This window comes from Geotrypetes seraphini, chromosome 2, assembly GCF_902459505.1.
Source record: "Geotrypetes seraphini chromosome 2, aGeoSer1.1, whole genome shotgun sequence".
NCBI classification, from domain to species: Eukaryota; Metazoa; Chordata; class Amphibia; order Gymnophiona; family Dermophiidae; genus Geotrypetes; species Geotrypetes seraphini.
Window position 1 is genome coordinate 486,527,329 of NC_047085.1, and position 13,938 is coordinate 486,541,266.

Consider the following 13,938-nt stretch of genomic DNA (forward strand, 5'->3'; position numbering starts at 1 on the left):
TGGTTTTTTAAGCAGATAGGTTTGCACATACTTCCTCCGATTGCAGACAAATCAATCTCATGCCATGGATATCCAAAACCCAGGCTGGCTGGGCATACTCTAGGTCCGATCTGAGAAGCTGCATTATTACATAGATCAGTGATTCCCAACCCTGTCCTGGAAGACCACCAGGCCAATCGGGTTTTCAGGCTAGCCCTAATGAATATGCATGAGAGAGATCTGCATATAATGGAAGTGACAGGCATGCAAATCTGCTCCATGCATATTCATTAGGGCTAGCCTGAAAACCCGATTGGCCTGGTGGTCCTCCAGGACAGGGTTGGGAACCACTGACATAGATCACTTCACCATTGTGATCAGGTTGTCAATTACACTCACCTGGATGTGAATTCTTCAGTGGCTCAGTAAGTGATCAACCATATCCGCATTCAATAAATCTTGTCTCCGTCTAGGCCAGGGGTGTCGTATGTCGGTCCTCGAGGACCGCAATCCAGTCGAGTTTTCAGAATTTCCCCAATGAATTTGCATGAGATCTATTTGCATGCACTGCTTTCATTGTATGCTAATACATCTCATGCATATTCATTGGGGGAAATCCTGAAAACCCGACTGGATTGCGGCCCTCGTGGACCGACATACGACACCCCTGGTCTAGGTAGAAAGGTCTGCTGTGACTACTGCTTGCTAATAATAGACGTATTAGCTGATTTCCCAAGGACTAACTTTGAGACGACAATATTTATTTATTTATTTAATTCATTTTCTATCCCATTGTCCCCAAAGAACTCAGAACGGGTTACAGGTTAAACATACATAATTTTAGTACAAGTTTACGATGCAAGTTTTTAGCCTAACTTGACACATACATACCTGTCTCCAGAACATCAGCACCTGGTATAGGAAAGCCTAGTAGAGCTGCACACAGGTGTCTTGAGTAGCCTAGTGGGTGGGCTAGTGAACCATAGAGAGGATGACCCAGACCCATAAGCCACTCTAACCACTACATTCATGGTGGAAAATTAGAGCCCACCTCCCCCCAAAAAGCACATCCTACTCTACTGGCATATAGGTTCTACTTGCAACCATAAGGGCTATTCAGGTTGTAGACAGGTGGGTATAGTAGTTTTTTTTGGGGGGGGGGCTCACCATAACCTATACAGGAGTTCTAGTGAGATGTTAATCTGGCACCCTTTATGTGACGTTCACAGCACTGCCCTCTAAGGTGCCCTGCTCTGTTGCCATGTCTGGGTGGCCAGTCCATTACAGGACTGGCCCCTCCCATATCTAAATGGTCTTGTTCTGGGCATTTGGGATGGTCACGTGGACAAATTTTTTGTCGAAAATGTGGTATAAAGACAGATATCCTTTTGGTCTGGGCATCCCAATGGCCTGGATGTCCAGACAGAGGATAAAAAAAAAGTATTTAAGAACATAAGAATAGTCGCTGCTGGGTCAGACCAGTGGTCCATCATGCCCAGCAGTCCGCTCATGCGGCGGCCCTTAGGTCAAAGACCAGTGCCCTAACTGTGACTAGCCTTACCTGCGTACGTTCTAGTTCAGCAGGAACTTGTCTTTGTCTTGAATCCCTGGAGAGTATTTACCCCTATAACAGCCTCCAGAAGAGCGTTCCAGTTTTCTACCACTCTCTGGGTGAAGAACTTCTTATGTCTGTACAGACTCTATCCCCTTTTAACTTTAGAGAGTGCCCTGTCGTTCTCTCTACCTTGGAGAGGGTGAACAACCTGTCTTTATTACTAAGTCTATTCCCTTCATTATCTTGAATGTTTCGATCATGTCCTCTCTCAGTCTCCTCTTTTCAAGGAAGAAGAGGCCCAGTTTCTCTAAGCTCTCACTCTAGCCCATTTTAGTCACTCTTCTCTGGACCCTTTCGAGTAGTACTGTGTACTTCTTCATGTACGGCGACCAGTGCTGGACACAGTATCCAGGTGAGGGCGTACCAAGGCCTGGTACAGCGGCATGATAACCTTCTCCTGAACTGTTCGTGATCTTCTTCTTAATCATTCCTAGCATTCTGTTCGCCCTTTTCGCGTGGGATGAACACAGAGGATCTCTAATCTGAAAATAATGGGTATACATTGAAGGAACTAAGGCCAGTACTGGTCAGGCTTGCACGGCCTGTGTCCTGTATATGGACATTCAGTTGAGAATGGGCTGGGGAGAGTTTCAATGGCAGGGATGGTTAAGTAGGGCTGGAGTAAGCTTTGATGGAGACTCCAGTAGATGGAACCTAAGCACATTACTGGTCAGGGCTCTGGGTTTCTGGCCCTGAAATATCTGAGAAAAAGGACCATTTAAGCTAAATTAATTTATGGAACATGTATGGTTGGGCAGACTGGATGGGCCACTCGGGCCTTTATCTGCCGTCATTTACTATGTTACTCTAGTACATGATTCTAGTGTTATATGTATACAAATGTAGGATGATTGACTGTGGTATAAATGTGTACATATATGTAGGATGACTGATTATGGTAGAAATATGTTTGTACTGAAAACCATCTCAGAAAACACTAACTCTGTATTGTAACACCTTTACAGAAGCTCATGTATTGTAATACCAATAAACAATAAATATATTGGTAATTTTGAATCAGCAAATAATTCCCACCTTTCAAAATAGTTATCTTCAGGGACAATTTTTCCAAATGGGTTAGTTTTGTATATAATGTGACAGTAATGAAGCTCACTCAAGCCAGGGTATGTGTAGTCTCTCAAATTGACCTAGGATTTAATGGATACAGGAACTCCGCTTTCTTCTTGAATCCTAAATGACCTTTTAGAACGAGGATGAGAAATGACTGTAGGACAGTATAAGTAACTTTGTTCTATTATTGATCATGTTGTAGATATTTGAAGGACTCAGGATACAGTGATGCCAACTTGGGAAGCTTCAATAAGCATGATTTCTTTTTATGTTAAAAAGTTGTGCAATGTTAGTAGCTGCACTGATTCTGGTGTAAAATTAAGTTTGATGATTTTGAGATACTTTAAAGGATCCTTGAACATGATAATTGACGTTGGTCATGACTTTCCAAGGCCACATAAGTCCTTAACATATCTGAACTAGGAATCTTTGTAAGCTCGTGAAGTTTAACAATCTCTTTCTTCGGTTTTTGAAAGAACATGAAAATTTACTAAGACAAAATTCAGTGAAATGAAAATAGAGAGCATTTGTTGCGGCTCTTATAGCACCAATAAAACAATGAGTCAATGTATTTTTGCCATGGAATTTCTTACATTCTTTGTCTATGAAATAAGATGTGCCCTGGATCGGTAGCATGGAATGTTGCTACATTTTGGGGTTTTGCCAGGTGCTAGTGACCTGGATTGGCCACCGTGAGGATGGGCTACTGGGCTAGATGGACCATTAGTCTAACCCAGTAAGACTATTCATATGTTCTTATGTTCTAACAGCCACACAAGCTTATTGTATTATCATAGGTTGCATTGCAATTAAAACACACCCCTCAGCCCTTACTTCCATCTCTGGAGGAGTCCAAGGAAAAAATTCTCAGACATAAAAATTATAGTTTAAACATTCATTGGGAGTTCTTGTTGTCCTACTAACTGGTAGGGTATCAACCAAGAATCTCTCCAATTTAGAAGTGACTGGCCATTTTATTGGGTTTATGATATCACTTAAAGAAATAATTAACCATACCTAGTTGGTACATTTTCTAATTAAATTACAATTGTGTCATTAGGGTCCAATGATGAATTGCATACTCCAGCAATGTTCTTTTGGTTGATTTCAAGTCACGCGGTTTATTGTTAACCTATTTTATTAGTAATTTTCCCTAGCAACAATAATGACTTAGGGCTCCTTTTACAAAGGGGCGCTAGCGGTTCTGGCGCGCGCTTAGCACGTGCTAAAATGCCGTGCGCGCTAGCCACTACCGCCTCCTTTTAAGCAGGTGGTAATTTTTCAGCTAGCGAGCACTATAGCCGCGCTAATCTTGTGCGTGCGCTAAAAACGCTAGCGCACCTTTGTAAAAGGAGCCCTTAGTTATCACATGCTAGGTGGTTTGCATATCTTGTATCACATGTTCATTTAGGGCACGCTGACCTTATTCATATAGATACTTCCTCTATTTTGGAGCAAATATCTATTTAAAAACTTTAACATTTGCCAGTAATGCTAACCAAGTGGAATTCTTTTACTGTAACTCTGATGCATTTCTATATCCTTCAGCTTCATCTGGTGTCTTTTCAGGTTTCCCTGGCAAGGGGTGTCTCATACATACTGGGTTATGGGCCCTCCTTATATTCTGCTTAATTCTATTATTGCAATCAGAACCCCTGCCACCACCAAGTGCTACACCAACTACTAAAGTTTATAAAGTCAGAGTGGCCAGACCCAAGTCATGCCTGAGTTTTATTCCTGAAAATTCTGGTTTTATATGAATTTAGGGCCTGCTTTACAAAGCCGCGCTAGCGGCTGCAGCGCGGTAATGGCCCCGAAGCCCCTAGAGATTTAAAGGGCTTCGGGGCCGTTGCCGCGTGGCAGCGGCTTTGTAAAACAGGCCCTTAAAATTCCATCCATAGCTCCATGAGCAACTATTTGTAGCAATAACACAGACTGTCATCAATACCAGAGAGTAAATTAATGCATATTTTAATTATCATAATAGAGTTAACACGTCTATCAACTTATGTGGTAACAAAAAACAGTTACAAACATTTAAACATTACAAATGTGCTGTCAGTAGAAAACAGGCTAAGACTCCGAGCACAACAGCAGAGCAACAAGAACACTGTCCCAACAAAGTTATTTCTGCAAATATATACTCTTACTAATATATACATTTATTCATAAAATAAATAGTCATAAAAAAATCATCAGACTTAAGAAATGCAAAAAAGGTGAAAAATCCTACTTTGTACATAGCTTTGGAATTTAAGATTTTACAATATGTGCATTTTGTAAGGAGGAACAGGGCAGGGAACATTGAGGGGAAAAATGTAGACAATTTGGAAGCAATGCACTGTAAATTTTTTTAAAAAATTTGCTTGAGAAGTTAATGAAGAGTAGAATTAACTTCCCATCATGAAATACAGATTCCATTTTTAAGTTATCTTTACACCCCCCACTTTTACAAAGCTGTGGTAGTGGCTGCCGAGTGGCAAATGCTCTGACAACCATTAATTCCCTATGGGCGTTGAAGTGATTACCGCAGCATCAGTAGCCGCTACCGCAGCTTTGTAAAAGGAGCTCTTTTAAACCTTCAGCCCCACTAGAGAAACCATGTTGACTAGTGTCTAAAAAATGACCATTGCACACTAGGCTGTGATGAACCTACACAGTGAATCTTGCTGACTGTGACATCATCGACATGACAGACCAATTAAATCCAATGAATGGTATAGGGTTTGATGCTATGAACAACATGGCGTCTTTTGGAGGGCTCCAAAGAATTTTAGACAAGTTGCCTAGAGAATTTGGGAAGTGACAACTTGGAGTACAATTCGTAATATTATGAGCAAGAGTATGTGCTTCAGATATTTATTTTGAAAATGTTCCATAATGCATGAGGGCCAGACTTTTCTTTTTTAACATGTTGCTTAATAGCGAGGCTAGCTCTGAAGTTGGAAAGAATACATATTGTCGAGAGACAGGAAAACTTTGCATATAATGAACTGAAGCACTACAAAGTTAACCAGCAAAGAATCCTTATGATGTCTGCTTCCTGATCCAGGCACGTTTTAGTAAGACTATGTAGATTTGTGTGCAAAGATTTGATTTCCAATTTTGTCATTCGAGATAAACCTACCATAGATCATAAAATGTTGTCACTCAAAGCAGTGTCCCTATGTACCAACACCTTTAAGACCAGTCTATATTGTGAACATGTATTTTAGAAGATGAATTAGTACAAAACTTCATATCTTTAACATAACAACTAATGTCTAAACCATTTCTTTCATAGAAAGAAAATGAATATGTCTTTACAGCTATAAGTCAGATAGCAGCATTCAAAAAAAAGAATCCACTTATTGACAAGCATTGCTTCTGTGTTTTGCTTTCCCCCTCCATTACATTGTATAGATCCAGATGGTAAATATAATTTGTACCCTATGTAGTCATACAAAATATACTCCCCTCCCCCCTTTTACAAAGTCACACTAGTGGCTGCCGTACGGCCAAAGCCCTGAAGCCCTTTAAATCCCTATGGGCTTTAGGGAAGTTACCACAGTGATAGCTGCTAGCTCGTTTTTGTAAAAGGGGAAGGGTTACGAATGGGTATTTTAAAATAAAAATTCAGTTTTGTAATATTGCTACACAAGTGGAAACTCATATTAATCCACCTTCATTATGTTTTTATAGCTTCACTACAACCATGTTTGGTTAAAGTTTGTCATTGTACCATAATCACCCTAACAACATTTGTTTAATGATTTATTTACCCCAATCTAGGGCTAATACAAGAGTTTTGGGCACTCTAGGCAAACTCCCAGCTTTACCCCCCCCCCACCCTTTAATTAACCTTCAGGACTTAACCTGCAAAGATATAGAAAGGGAAAGGAGAAAAGGATGGAGAACATTCTCAGGAGTGGGAAGGGAGGAGGGAGAAAAGGAGGAAGGAAAACATCTTCAGGAAGGAGACAGAAAGAAAAGGAGAACATCCTCAGGAAGGAGAGGGGGAGGACATCCTTAGAAGAGGGAGAAGAGAGAAATGGGATGAAGGAAGACAGAAAAGGAAAACATCCTCAGAAGGGAGGAGAATATCCTTAGAAGGGAGGAGGGAGGAGAGAAAAAGGGAAGGAGGGAGAACATCTAACAGAATTGAGGACGAGAGGAAAGGAGACCAACTTTTGGAGTGAGGGAGGACGTGAGAATATCCTCAGGAGGGACAGAGGCAGTGAGAAAAGGAGAACATCCTCAGGAGAGAGGAAGAGTGTATGGAGAATACCTTGGGGAAAGGGAGTGAGGAAGGGAGCACATCATTCACATTGAGGGCAATTTTCAAAAGTCCTTGATATAGTTAAATGGACTATTTGAAAATTGCCCACTCTTCCTGCAAGTAAAGTGTGCGTTGATGGTCCTTTGGAACCAGGACTTTCTTCTAAAATCTTTTCTCCCCAGAAGATGATCAATAAGGCACATCAGAATGGATATGAGAACTGAACCTTTCGCCTTCTTTTCCGTACACCCAGGAATGGCTTTGAGGGTTATCTGGACAGGTCTTGGCTTATTAAAATCCCTCCCCCCCAAATCACAACTCTTTGACTGAACAAACTTGTATCCAGTATTGTTGAAATGGAATTAAAGGTGCAGTAGGGTTAGGGTCAGAGTTAGCTTGATAGAGCTGCTTATCATTCCTATCTAGTTAAACATAACCAGCTAAGCCAGGCTGCTGAAATAGCTGTCCCAAACTTATCCACATAAGTTTAACCAAGTAACTAACCAGTTATATTCAGGGGTAGGATCTACCCATTTTGGTGATAATTTTATAAAGTTGTTTTCATGTCTATGTATCCATGATGGTGCATACTTTGCTGGTAGGTATATATAGGGGAGGAGTCCACAAATGCGCACATAGATTAAACATAATTTATACCATACCTGAATAATCTAGAAATCAGATATTTTCACCTGCTCGAGTGCAGGTGCAAGTGTCTGTGCCTTCAAGTTAGGTTCAATTTCTGCTGCTTATGCTAGCAATTTATAAAGACAATCAAGCGCTCATGTGTCCTTATAAAACAATGCCTAAATAGGCACTTATGTAAACCAGGTGCTTAAAATTACACTATGTAAGTCCACTCAGTTTGGTTAAAGATTATCCATGTGACTTATCTGGAACTGTAAACAGACATTTTCCACTGAATATCAACCAGTCAAGGTTGTTGCTGTTGTGTGTGTGTGTATGTGGAGAGTTGGGGACGGGGTGAGCCCATGTAACTATCCATTAAATGTATGACTAGCTACAAATATCCCAGATGATTAATCTGTTAGTAGTGGAATTTTATCACACAGTCATGTGATCATCAGACTACACTTTTCCCTCCGCATTTGCGGTTTCGATTATTCACGGTTTTTAGCTTGCTGGCTCCTCCCCCTAAATGACATCAGCTTGCATAGAGAAATCGCTAATTCCCAGCACTTTCTTCATCATGTTTTGCCTCTCCTTCAGGAACAGGCCAGGTCTCCCACCATGTTATTCGCGGTTTCACCATATTCATGATGGTTTTTAATAGAAAACAGCAAATAACATATAAAAAAGTTATTTGCGGTTTTTCTGTATTTGCGGTTCTGTTAATCCCCTATCACGGCGAATACGGAGAGAGAAGTGTATTTATTAATCCTGTTCCTTTTCCTTATAAGTTGCTCAGATGTAAGTTAAATAGATATACTTGATGTCTTCTAATGATGGCAGTTAGGCAGAGAGAATGGCAGTGTGCTTGTACTGTATGTGTAGGGAAAGGTACCAATTCGTAGATAGATGGCAGAGAAAATATGAGAGAAGATAGGGCAAACATTCTTAGTCTCAGAAAAACCTTGCCTCTTTCTCTTTTTTTTCCTTTTTCTGGTTAACCAACATTTTGCAAGCTGTGAAATAAATGCATTTGTTACAGATGCAGCAATTTTCCTTGTTAGTATAAACTGTTGAGGCTGATCTAAGCAGTCCAAAACCAAATGTGAAGGGAGGAAGGTGAAGTACCATGCCAGGTAAACAGATAATGCAGTCCAAAGGAATGGTGTTCACAGACAGTTTTCCAAAGAGTATATTAGACCTTTCTTTTGGCAATGTCAGAACTTCTGAAAAACGGGTTGGATTTAGTAAGTGCAGTTCTCAATATTAGACAAGGCAGACTAGACAAAATTAGTTGCTCTGAAGATTATGGACAAGGGGAGTCCTGGAACATGACGCATCTTGCCTGGAATTCTCAGTGTTCGACTGCACCCTGCTTTCATCCATCTCCGATTTGATCTGCTGAGTCTCTGTCCTATCTAAAAGGCAGCTGGTGAAATGTCTCCAATGGTGATGGCCACAGTAAATGTAAATTGATATAAATGCACTTTCATATTTTAGCCAGTTTATTAGCACGCACTGAAATTTCAAAGATTACAAAAGAAAAAAAACAACAACCTGGTAAAAATAGACCATCTGTCAAAACCCATCAGTTTTCTTCCTCTGTTGATATGTTCACTGAAGCCATCCTCGATGTCAAGTCTGAAAGCTGCTACCTGAAGATTTATGTTTAAGAGCTTGTGCATTCTACAGCACTACAATAAGATATGTTTACAGAAGTTGCTTTCCCGGAAGACCTAGAAAGAGGATTTATGATATTTTTTCTTCCTGTTATTACCGTGGTCTGCTGTTCAAAGTTTTGAGAACATTGACTTCACTCATTGCAGCCGGTGTTGTCTCTTATTAACGCTGTGTCGCCCTTTTGCTCCCTCTTTATTTCTGGAATGTAGTCAGGATCGATTTTGGTCTGTGACACATCTTTAGAAGTCATTTCATGATATATCTCTCCAGACAAGTAAGGAGAGGAGTGCAGACCCCTCACATACTGATCCTTGGCGATCATCTTTAGTCAGAAGCCAGTGTCCTACAGAATGTTGCATGAGGGGGTTCCTCTTTTACAGAAAGTACACTTTTTGTAGGGTTAGCCTTCAAATGCGTCCTTTGACATTTAAGAAGTCGTTAATCTACACTCTTCAAACAGTTTTTTTTAGCCTCTTTGTAACACACCAGAAAGTCTGTTGACGTATAAGCATCACAGAAGAAGTAGGCTATAACCCATTCTTTTTGAATCAAGCCTACATCAAAGCTTGCTTATTTGCACGTATGAACATCGTATACTCGTACACATTCCTGGCAACTCACGTAACAGCACCAGTGAAATATACAATGACATTTTTCTTTCCTTTTTTCAGTCCTTGTGTTGTGTCCACGGCCACAGCATAAAAGGTCACATCCATCTATTCCGTGAGAGGACACATTACATATCCTGTCACGGGTGCCAAAGGACCCCGTCTCTGGATTAGGCTCACAAAAGTTAGGCGAACTCTCATAGTAAACCAGATCCCTCTCAGTTGGAGGCTTGAAGAAGGTGTATTTGGGCCTGAGGGTCTCAACCCAGCCACGAGATTCTCGGTGCTTTTCTACCACCATCTCAGAAGCACTGTCGTATTTATCCTTGAGGTAGTCACCGATGACCCTAAAATCTGGTTGGGACCACCAACATGTCTTCACTTCACAGCTTCCAGATAACCCATGGCATTTGCACTTCAGATGCATGTGATCTATGATAGACTAAATGAAAGAAAAAACAACAATGACATTAATTAGTCTTGAAACTTTGGTTTTGATAGAATACTCCCAAAGCACGCTATTATCAATATAAAGCTATTTATTCGGCTACAGAAACTAATATTAATACCAATAAGCAATTATGCATTGATCCACAAAACTCATGCACCATAAACAGCAGATTTAAGTGCAAATGCATGTTGTTCCTGAGGTAATTGAGAAAAATACATCTAATATACAGTATATATATATATCTAAAATATTTGTATTATAAAATATATATATATATAAATAGGAATAAAACCTTTCAAGTAGTGGTAATAATATTCATATATCTTTTTCTAGCTATCCATCCATCAATCTGTTTACATTCAGTGCTCCATCTTTATTATACATCTTCTTTATAACAAATACTGGGGGTGTTTTACTAAGGCACGCTAGTCAATTTGACGCACGCTAAATGCTAACGCCCATTATATTCTATGGACGTGTTATCATTTAGCACACGCTAATTTGGCTAATGCGCCTTTTTAAAAGATCCACTTATTTAGCTCCTAGGTCCTAGTTATTTCTAAAGAGTAAATGACATGTATTGTGCCTAAAAGGGAACTCTTATGGCAAAAGAAGGAAAGTCTAACTGTAAGTCTTCAAACCAAATGGGACTCTTGGAAGAAGAGGATTTTATTGCAGCTGAAGAGGCAACCTTCACAGTCTCCAGGAAAGAGTTTTTACTTAAAGATACTTGGATTTAGGATCCTTGACTGCAGGGTTATGGAATGAGCCCAGGAGCTTGGGCCGTGACCCAGTACCATCACTGTATTGACCAAAGTAGGGGGGTCTTATCTCTTAAAGTAGGAAGTGACTTTGTAAAAATTCACATTATGTGAAAAATAGCATTATTTTCATGTGAAGTTTATACTTTTGTGTGAGGTCTGCATTATTTGAACATTTTTTTTTTTTTTAAGTTTGGCATTAATGGGCTGCTGCAATGCAGTTCATTAATGTCAAAAATGACAATCATGAATGTGCAAAACCCCCCCCCCCAAAAAAAAAAAATAACCAAACAAAAAACAAGCAAACCCTTTATTGACCTGTTTTCACAATAAAGGTTATTAGCACAGGGAGCCGCACTGCTCCTGACACTCATAGAGTTCCTATGAGCGTCAGGAGCAGCGCGGAGCATTCAGCACGGCTCCCTGCGCTAATAACTATTATTGCCGTTTCGTAAAAGGGAGGATAGTTATCCTTTGGAATTATAGATATTTTAACAGATGTACTGGGGGGAAAAAAAGACATACTTGGGGCTCTTTTACAAAGCTGCACAAACAATTCCCGTAAGGCAAATGTGACAATCGCTAAAAAGGAGTCCTTGTGGATCAAAAGGGTCCTTTAACTTGCAGCTGATGGCAGGTAGAGTACATCTTTTGTAATTTTCAGATGTTGTCAGATGTTGCCAATTTTCTGGCTGTGGCAATATCTGACAAATGTCTTGCACAAAGTAATTATAGGTTACAAATGAGCAATGAATTCATTTTCATCCTTTAGCTAAAATGGATACTAACCCAGAAAACAATTTCACAGGCCAGTGCATGAGGCACTAGACCAGGGGTGTCAAAGTCCCGCCGTGAGGGCCAATGAATATGCACGAGATCTATTTGCATGTGCTGCTTTCATTGTATGCTTTATGAGGTACAGATCTAGAACAACTGCTCTCGCCCATCACTTATGAGGTATTCAGGAAACGCCTCAAAACTCACCTGTTTCTGAAGTTTCTAGACAGCTGACCCGTTCCTCTCTTTCCCCTCTATAACGGTTCTATTACACTATCCCTCCTCTTGTTTTCCCACCCCCTAAGTTCTCTCAACTTGTACTTCATTAATCTTTTGTAAAACGCATAGAACTTAACGGTACTGCGGTATATAAAACTGTTATTATTATTATTATTACTATTATCTCATGCATATTCATTGGGGAAATCCTGAAAACCCAACCGGATTGCGGCCCACGAGGAGGGACTTTGACACCCCTGCTCTAGATGCATGAAGGGATGAAGGTTATATATAAAAAAGGGAAAATATCCCTGAGTAGTTGAAAATGAAGGCTGATTGTGTTAGATTCCTTCTTTGGTTTTATGGAGCTGAAATATAAAACTGCTGGGCTCATCTCTCCTCCCCCCCCCCAAAAAAAGTGCAAAATCATATCATAAAATATATCTTGCTCAAAAACAAACAATAAATATAGAATGTAATGCACATGAAGCAGTGGCATAGTAAGGGAGGAGCAAGGGGGGTGGGGCTAATCACCCCGTGCACCATCTTGGTGGGGCGCCCTGCCTCCCCACCCATCCCTGTACCTCTAAATCTTTTGCAATGTGAGCAACTACTCTGGCCTGCTGTTCATGCCAGCCTGGCTTCCTCTGAAAACACTTCTGGGTTGTGGGGCCAGGAAGTGACATCAGAGGGAAAGCCAATGCTGGAGCGAGCAGCAGGCCAGAGAAGCTGATTGCGCTTGCAAAGATTTAAATAGGTACAGGGGCGGGAAGGGAGGGCGCAAGTGTGGTATTGGGGGCATGGAAAGAGCGGAGGTGGTGCAGGGTACAGATAGGAGGGCGGGGGGAGGGGGGAGGGGAGGTTGGCGCCACTGCTCCGGGCGCCTCCTATCCTTGCTACACCACGGATCTGAAGTGTGAAGATCCATTGTATTAGGAAGGAAAGCTCTAGATATTTTTTGTTATAAATAGAATTTGCTCTGGTAGACTGTGGTTTTTCTCATTCTGACTAAAACCAGAGGGTCCGATGCAGAAAGCTGTGACAGGGATGTCATGTGCATTAGTGACCGAACAATAACCAGAGGGCTTAAGCATGGGTGTTAACTTGGGCAGAAGACATGGCCCGCAGATTGTATCACACTGTATGGTAAAGAGGCCATTAACCCCCCTCTTTTACTAAGGTGCACTAACCGATTAGCGCATGCTAAATGCAACCGCGTCCATAGACTAATATGCACGCGTTAGCGTTTAGCGCACGCTACATTAATGAGCGCGCGATAATCGGTTAGCGCACCTTAGTAAAAGAGGGCCTAAGTATTCTGCAGCAGGCAGAGAAGGGAGCAGTGGCTTTTGACACAGGGACGACGACATGAGAACAATTTTGCCAGGTTCGGGGAAGTGTAGAAGGGTAAACGGAGAGGATTCAGTGCCAGGTTTTAAGATTTAACTGCCAATTTTATCTTCTGCAGCTAGAAGAAGTGCCTGGAACTTTTAAAAAACTGATGGGAGGTAAGACAGTATTGCGCATGTTGATAGATAAGCCTGGGATAGGCACGTGGGATCTCTTAGAAAGAGGAAGAGATAATGGTTACTGCAGATGGGCCATTTGGCCTTTATCTGCCTTCATGTTTCTATGAGAGTATCAACACACATCAGCACCTATCCTTCTGCACTTAAATATCAGCCTTGCCAAATTTTTTTCTGCTAGAAATGTATTTATTATTTACTTTTTAAATTTCTATACCGTTTTATTCCAAAACGGTTTAAAATAAAGTTACATACATAAAATATTGAAACAGGTCAGAACAGATAAAAGCAAAAGCAGAAAGATTCAATAGGTCAAAGGCTCAAAGAAATGCATCAATAAATAATTGCATTTTCGGCAATTTC

General features: G+C 40.8%; 1 protein-coding gene across 1 annotated transcript in view; it reads right to left on the minus strand.

The window, feature by feature from the left end:
• Nucleotides 1–8,206: 8,206 nt before the first annotated feature.
• Nucleotides 8,207–13,938, minus strand: part of WNT3A (Wnt family member 3A) — a 110,227-nt gene continuing 104,495 nt past the window's right edge. The window contains exon 8 of the mRNA XM_033932899.1: nt 8,207–10,283. Within this exon, the coding sequence (XP_033788790.1) occupies nt 9,804–10,283 (480 nt within the window). The 3' untranslated portion in view covers nt 8,207–9,803. The remainder of the gene's footprint in view (nt 10,284–13,938) is intronic.